We start from the raw sequence: 7,708 nt of genomic DNA on the forward strand, positions 1-7,708 counted from the left end.
TTTTCTACATTTATAAATTCGTCCCCTAACTAAAAATCCTGACTTCGCAACTGACTATAGAATAAAAATGCCCTAGTAAGAGGATTCAACTGGTAGCTATGGACTTGGAGATCGGTGGTTTGGCTTTAGTTCGTGTGAGGATATTATGCTTCAATTCTTAATTTTTGGTGTTTTCTCACTCCTTGGTCAAATACAAGGAGCTTTTCCTCACGGTATTTCAGTCATTTTTTCTCGATCCATTAGAAATGGACTTACCTCACTTTGCATCTCCAAACTTGTATAATTTTTTCACTTTGCACCTTAAACTTCAATTTTGGATACTTAACACACTAAACTCTCAAGTTTGTCCTGTTTAAATCCAATCAATAATAACTTTAGCAAAATTAATGTCATAGGTGACCCAACAAATCAATGAAGATGTGTCGAAAGTGTTCAAAAGGTGTCCAGCTATCGTAGCAAAAATAAAATTGTACATTATCATTAATTTTCACCATCTTTTATTTTATTAATTTTGCAAACATAATTATTTATTGGACTTAAATGGAAAAAATTGGAGAGTAGAAGGTGTAAAGAGTTCAAAATTAAGAATTTAAGGTACCAAATATTCAAAATTAAAATTTAGAGTGTAAAGTGAAAAAGTGACATAGGTTGAAAGGTATAAAGTGGATTTAGTCCTTTAGAAATTGGTTTGGTGGAGGTAATACTATGGATGCCAGTGGGTTATCCAAAATTGATTCTAGATGTTTGGATCTTATCAACCTTGAGATTCTTGATGAATTCTGTCTCTCATGACATATACGTAGAGATTGGAGATAGACATGTGTGGGCATATGACTGCATTAGGGTTGACTTGGCCCTTTTTTCTTTTTTTTTTTTGTCAGCAACGATACATTTGTATAACATATTATATCCTAATCTGGGAGGGAGGGGAAGCCTAAGGAGACTGTGGTAGGGGCTAATGAGTATACAGACCCAACTAGATCAAGAAAGTGCTATGATACAACCCTTAGAAATTTTGTTCGCGACGGATGGGATTTGAACCCTCACCTACAGCCTAAGGAGGGACTTAAGTCCTTTCAATTGCCCGACCTTTCAATTGCACTACTTTTGAAAGAGAGGTTGAAGAAAATTTCATGCAATTGCCAGCCGTACTTTAACAGCCAACAGGTGACGGACTGAGGTGATGGACTGACTAGCGGTTATGCATTTAGCATAATGAGGGACATTTCTGTAATATTGCTACATTTTAGGGTTTTATTGGCAGTTTGGTCAAACTTCAGGGGGAGAAATGTAATTAACCGGAAAATATATGAAAGTCCACTCTGTTAGACCGGATCCGACAGGGAAGCAGATTCCATTCAAGCCTTCAAGGAACCAAATTCCATTCACAATTTCCCATTCCAAACCGTAATTCCGTACTAAAAAAGGGTCATGCTTCACGCCGCCTCCTTTCCGAACCAATGTATCTGGACACAATCACATGTTCGCTTTAGTAGATTGTTGAACTCTAGATTCGGACCCTTTCCTTTATTTGACTCTTCCTTAAAAACCAACTCTTTTCTGGGCAGTGGCGGCCGATATTCAACCGTTATGGCTTCTGCATCAGCCATTTCAACTCCAAAAGATCAAAAAGATGTCGTTTACCGTCAAAACGAGTCAACCCAGAAAGCTTCTCAGCCTAATTTGCAGGTAATTCTTTTAAAGTTTGAATCTTTCTTTAATTTCCTGAGTATCATTTATTTTGGAATACTATGTTCAAGGATTTTTTTTCTTTTGAATATCGAGTTAATTGCTGGAAGCAGTACATTTAGTTATTATACTAGAAATGGTTGAGTTTGCCTTAAAGATTTGGTGATTCCATAGGTGGTAAGATTTTACATGTAATGAACTGGATTTGGGGGTAAGATGTGTGAAAAGTGCTCTGGATGTTCTCCTAATCCGGTAGAAGTCCTTGGTGCACAAGAAGACAATATATAGTTTGTGTAAACAATTATAAGTTGGCTCAGATGTAAATTGTAGGCTGCTTCTTCTTGAAGCATTTGATTATCTTCCAGCAATGCCGACTTTATAGCATGAAAAACTAGAAAATGTTTCGGAAATAGGCAAAACCAATAAGACCTGCAAATTCTGCAGATGCTAATATGTTATTGCATTAATTAATTCCTGGATTTATGGAAGGTTACTTTAGCAGGCAGTCATATGTTTGTAACATTGCATATGTCAGTACTGCGTAAGCTGAAACATGCCTCTTAGTAAGGTTATTCCCCTACGTAGGCAATCTTAGGCCATGCTGGCCGAGTGAAGGGATCCTTTCTCACTTGGGTGTGCCTAGACCTTGAAGTCTATTGGGTGTCCAAATAAAATATTGTGTTAAGCCTGCTTTGTGGGAGATCCATCCCTCATGCAGGACTTTAATGTCTTAAGTAGCCTTAATCTTTGAAGCAAAAACTTCATGACTTGCAACCTGCTTTCATGTACTGATTTTCCCATGAGAAAGAGATGACTATTCTTGGTCAGTTTCACATAATTGTTTGTTTGCATACCAGTTTCGTGCGATGATTAGTCATCCATTTGGGTTCTAGCATGTGTACCCTAACACGATTGAATCTTGTTACTTAGCTGAAAAGGTTAGAATAGAAGAATGAATGACTGGTGTTCCTTGAAGTGTTAAACTCTTGATGAACAGGAATACTTGCTCCTTTGGACAATGCATTCTCTCTTCCTATGTCATCTGCTTATATTGTTTCTCACATTTTGCAAATTTTCTTTGATTGAGTTGCCTCTTTTGTATCATGCACGACTTCAAGAAGCTTGTGTAACACCTTCAAAAGAAACTAACCACATACATGGACTCAACACCTCATGAATTCTAGTTTGAGTTCAGACTTGAGATCTTCATATTGAGAACCCTGTCGGCTATGTCTAACATGGTAATTACAAGTTTACTGAACGATTAATGGAAGCATTTTGTTAGTTTTTTAGATGTTGAAAATCAAATAAACATGTAGCGGAGTATTGGTGAGATAATCTCATCAGAAGCTGATTATGCGAGTCTTTTGAAATGGCTGTTCATGACTTGTAGAGGAGGGGTGATTGCTAAACATATGCTGTTGCTGGTACTATAGCGATTGTGTTTGTTTGCTAGTAAATTCCATATGCACGTAAATGATACTATGCAATAATCTTATGCACCGACACCCGGGGCAACGGGGTAGGGGTGAAGAGAGACCAAGAGGGACATTGGAGATGACAAGCTTGCAAAAGATATGCATGAGGATGCCAGACTTTCATGAGATGCTGATAATATGAGCTCCAGATTTTTTCTTGCTGTCTACTATCTAGTGGATGTCTCATTGCTTATTATATGTTCTTTTCTTTCTTTTGCATTTCCCTTTTTCTTCCTTGTTTCTTTTTTTTTTATCTCCTTTAATCATCTGCAACTCCAGGAGACCTGTATATAAGATTTGTTTGAATCTAAAGATTCTTGAATATCATGAAATGCTGAAAGTTGTGAGGTTCAATTGACAAGACTGGGAAATGACTATGTTTTTGGTCTGGTTAGCTGTTTCAGGATTTTTAGCAGTGATCTAAGAGAATCTTTGTTAGTTGCAGTTTGGGGGCAAAACAGAGTGTTGTTTGAAATAAGTAATGGATGAAAGGTTTGTGGCTCCATAATTATGGGGAATGCTCAAAAGGCTTATGTTTGAAGATTAAGTCTCAGAAACAAAAGTAACAAATTTCCTGAAGTGTTTTACTGATTTTGCTATAGAAGTCTGGTGAAGGCAACACTTGAATGTGTAACCTGAAGGTGGTAACCTGTTATTATTGGTAGCCTTTGACTGGACAACATGAAATCTTGTCTGACTTTAGCTCCTCTGTCTTGAAAAGTGAAAATTTTTTTTACAATTTTCAGTACTTCGTTTGAACTCAACCAAAACCAAAGTCACTGAGGTGTTTAGTACCTATAATGTATGGATAACTGCAAAATGGCGTTTGTTTTCCTTATAGGTTTGTCTACAGGCTAAATATGCATAAAAGATTTGTCTTTCAGTGAGAACGTATGCAATGGTCAGGATTCAGTCAAAGATGATGTTCCAATGGTTTGAACTCTAGAAATTATAACTTATGCAGCCAATAAGAGGGTATTATATGGGTGAGAAATGCCTTGGAACCTAGGAGCCAGGATAAGATTTCATTCTGCATCCTCAATAAAGAGCTGAAGTATTGTCATTTATTTGTTCAAGACAAACTGTTTAGATGTGTATTTGTATTTAGTGCAATACCAAAATGCAGGAGACCAAGTTGTCGTGGTTGTGTTTCCCTCTGTAAAAAATGGAAATATATCTAGAGGGACGTGCATTTTAAGCTTGTGCCTGGAGTTATATTGGTCCTTGGTCACACTTGTTATGACTTCATTTCAACTTGAAGAAATACTTAAATAAGTAATTCATAAATTATCTGCCTACAGAATAAATTGCAAACTACTGCCTGATGGACATTTACCCAAAGCGTGATAAGAGATAAAACAAATGTGACTTAGGCACATGAATAAACCCTCAAAGAAAAAAGGGAGGATTCTTTCAAAACTAAAAGATTTTAGTAGAGAAATATGTTTTACTGAGACCATTGTGTTGATGGACTTAATTATATTTGAAGTTAAAATACAATTTTACTGTAATTCTTTTCAATTCTAAGGTCCAAAATCATGGGATCCAAAAGCCTGAAAAAGATGGAGCAAAACCATGCAAAATAGCTTTAGCAAAAACAGAACAAAAGAATGGTCAAAACTCTTTAGACCATCATCATGAGCACACAAAATGAATGAAGAGGAAATCTTCTCGCTTCCTCCTTTCATGAGCACCGAATGGTTCTTCATGCTACTGAAGACGAAATCCCTGGTTTCATTAGTGTCTTGCTTAAACTCTGCATAGTATTAGGACTCTTCTGTACATCCTTGCCCTTATGACTGTTCTATGAACTTTGCAGTTGATCTCTTAGCTAATGCCAATTGCTGCCCTATTGTGCATCTCTGCCTGCTCAGACTTTAGATGCCTAAATATGAAAATTATGCTAGCTGAAATGTTGTCAAAAGTAAAGCAGTTCTGTTTTTTGATTACATAAAACAAGAGTGAGGTAGTTAGGCTGCATTTATGATTCAACTTTTCATCTTGTTTAACGTCTTTCTTTTCAAACAACTTTATTTCTTTTTGTATTTGTTTCTATTACTTTCTAATTATTTTTCCCAGATTTTCTTAACCCTCAATTATCATGGACAGGGTGAGGGAGGACGAGTCATCCTATGCTTAATTGTCTGAGATGGCTTATTTTGAAATTCTTTATCCTATCCTAACTAGATTTTTCATGTGTATAGTATTACTTTTGAATGGAATATCCATATAATTGTCCAATACTATGTTTGGTATGCAGAGGACATTCATTTTAGTTGACAAAATATGTTAAAAGAATGATGAAAAATGAGTTGTCCGCCAATTTGTCATCCCAGGATAAATAAATCGAATTTTCAAATTGGGTGTCATCTAAATGAATTCTAAGACAATGGATATGTTTTTTCAAGATATACCTGTAAGAGAAAAATCCTCAAGGAAGTTGAAATAGGTTCCTCCAAAAACTTACAGTAAATCACTCATAACTTCTAACTGTGATGTCATTTGTCTTAAGAATTATTTAAGTTCAGCTTATAGCCCCAAAAGTATTTTCTTTAACATGCGATATCAGATTTCTTGGTCAAATTGCATTTTCCTTACCATGCTTCCAATAATGTTTTCATGGTCTAAGAAATTTTGTTTTTTGGTTTTCAATTTTTGATGTTTTCGTCTTGAATTTTTAGGTTGCAAAGAGATTGGAGAAGTTTAAAACAACAATTTTCACACAGATGAGCATGCTTGCCATTAAGCATGGGGCTATTAACCTGGGGCAAGGCTTTCCCAATTTTGATGGTCCTGAATTTGTTAAAGAAGCAGCTATTCAAGCCATTAAAGATGGAAAAAATCAATATGCTCGTGGATATGGTGTGCCAGATCTCAATTCAGCTGTTGCTGCAAGATTTCATCAGGACACTGGACTCCTGGTTGACCCTGAAAAGGAAGTAACTGTGACCTCAGGATGCACTGAAGCAATTGCTGCAACCATTTTAGGCTTAATAAATCCTGGAGATGAAGTCATCCTTTTTGCTCCTTTTTATGACTCATATGAAGCCACCTTATCCATGGCTGGTGCTAAAGTAAAGAGTGTAACACTACGGCCTCCCAATTTTTCAGTACCTCTTGATGAACTCAAGTCTGTTATCTCCAAGAATACTCGAGCAATCCTTATCAACACTCCACATAACCCCACTGGGAAGATGTTCACTCGAGAAGAGCTCAGCTTGATAGCATCTCTGTGCATTGAGAATGACGTTCTAGTTTTTGCAGATGAAGTTTATGACAAACTAGCTTTCGAAATGGATCACATTTCTGTGGCGTCCCTTCCTGGGATGTACGAGAGGACTGTCACTATGAATTCATTAGGGAAGACTTTTTCCTTAACTGGCTGGAAAATCGGGTGGGCAATAGCTCCTCCACATCTGACATGGGGAGTGAGACAAGCCCATTCATTTCTCACCTTTGCAACGTCGACTCCCATGCAGTATGCAGCTGCAACAGCGCTTAGAGCCCCAGACTCCTACTATGAGGAGCTAAAGACTGATTACATGGCAAAGAAAGCGATCCTTGTCGATGGATTGAAGGCTGCAGGTTTCATAGTTTTTCCATCCAGCGGAACTTATTTCATAATGGTGGATCACACTCCTTTTGGGCTGGAAAATGATGTTGCCTTCTGCGAGTATCTGATCAAGGAAGTTGGAGTTGTGGCAATTCCAACTAGTGTCTTTTACTTGAATCCAGAAGAGGGAAAGAATCTTGTAAGGTTTACCTTTTGCAAGGATGAGGAAACTCTTAGAAGTGCGGTTGAGAGAATGAAAGCGAAGCTGTCCAAGAAGTTCTAACCCACGAGGCATGTTTTAGAAATACCTCATTTATATGGTGCTACTATTTGTAATATGCAGCTGTGGTGTTGCGTGGGACAATAAATTGTGACTGTTACCATTGGCACCATAAGGAATTGCAAAAACAAAAATACTTATGGGATTTAAAGTTCTATTGATAAATCATTTCTATGATGGGATTATTTCGGAAACCTCCCCTAACCTGATAATTAACTTGTCACCCTTGAAGTTTCAAATGTTTTACTTATCTCTCATATTAGTGAGATGGGGCCACTAATCATCATTTATGAATTTGATAAAATTACCCTGATTGCTTACAATTTTTTTACGGTTAAAAAAGTATGGAAGAAAAAAATTGAAATCGCCAAGATTAAATGGCTGTTTTAACATTTTCGTTTTTACTTGGACCATCACACTTATTTAGCCCCCCTATGCCAACCACGTATTAAGTTATCCTTATTATTCTAATAATTATTTAGGAAAAAAAATCTTATTTAGTCCTCCTGTGTCAACCATGTATTAAGTTATCACTGTTATTCTAACAATTATTTTTAAAATTAAATACCTTCTCCAAAAAAAATTTTTGAGTCCTCCTAAGTAAACTTTATATTAAATAACCCTTACCATTCTAATTTTTTTTAAGTAAAAAAGTTCGAAAGAGAAAAAATACCAAAATTCTTTAAAAAAAATGCTTATTCTAACGAC

The 7,708-nt window shown here is 36.4% G+C and overlaps 1 protein-coding gene across 1 annotated transcript; it reads left to right on the forward strand.

The window, feature by feature from the left end:
• The first annotated feature begins 1,344 nt into the window (after positions 1 to 1,344).
• LOC113712902 (uncharacterized) lies at positions 1,345 to 7,177 on the forward strand. The gene is made up of 2 exons (XM_027236534.2): positions 1,345 to 1,689; positions 5,849 to 7,177. Exons 1-2 carry the CDS (start codon positions 1,432 to 1,434, stop codon positions 7,001 to 7,003), a joined length of 1,413 nt encoding a protein of 470 aa, XP_027092335.1. The 5' UTR covers positions 1,345 to 1,431; the 3' UTR covers positions 7,004 to 7,177.
• Positions 7,178 to 7,708: the final 531 nt, after the last annotated feature.

Source organism: Coffea arabica, chromosome 10e (assembly GCF_036785885.1).
Source record: "Coffea arabica cultivar ET-39 chromosome 10e, Coffea Arabica ET-39 HiFi, whole genome shotgun sequence".
NCBI lineage: Eukaryota > Viridiplantae > Streptophyta > Magnoliopsida > Gentianales > Rubiaceae > Coffea > Coffea arabica.

Bases quoted from the DNA above. Each gene is read 5' to 3' on its own strand.
- LOC113712902 (XM_027236534.2), top strand. From the start codon at position 1,432: ATGCTTCACGCCGCCTCCTTTCCGAACCAATGTATCTGGACACAATCA. The intron at 1,690-5,848 runs GTAATTCTTTTA...TTGAATTTTTAG, and splicing joins CTTCTCAGCCTAATTTGCAG to GTTGCAAAGAGATTGGAGAA.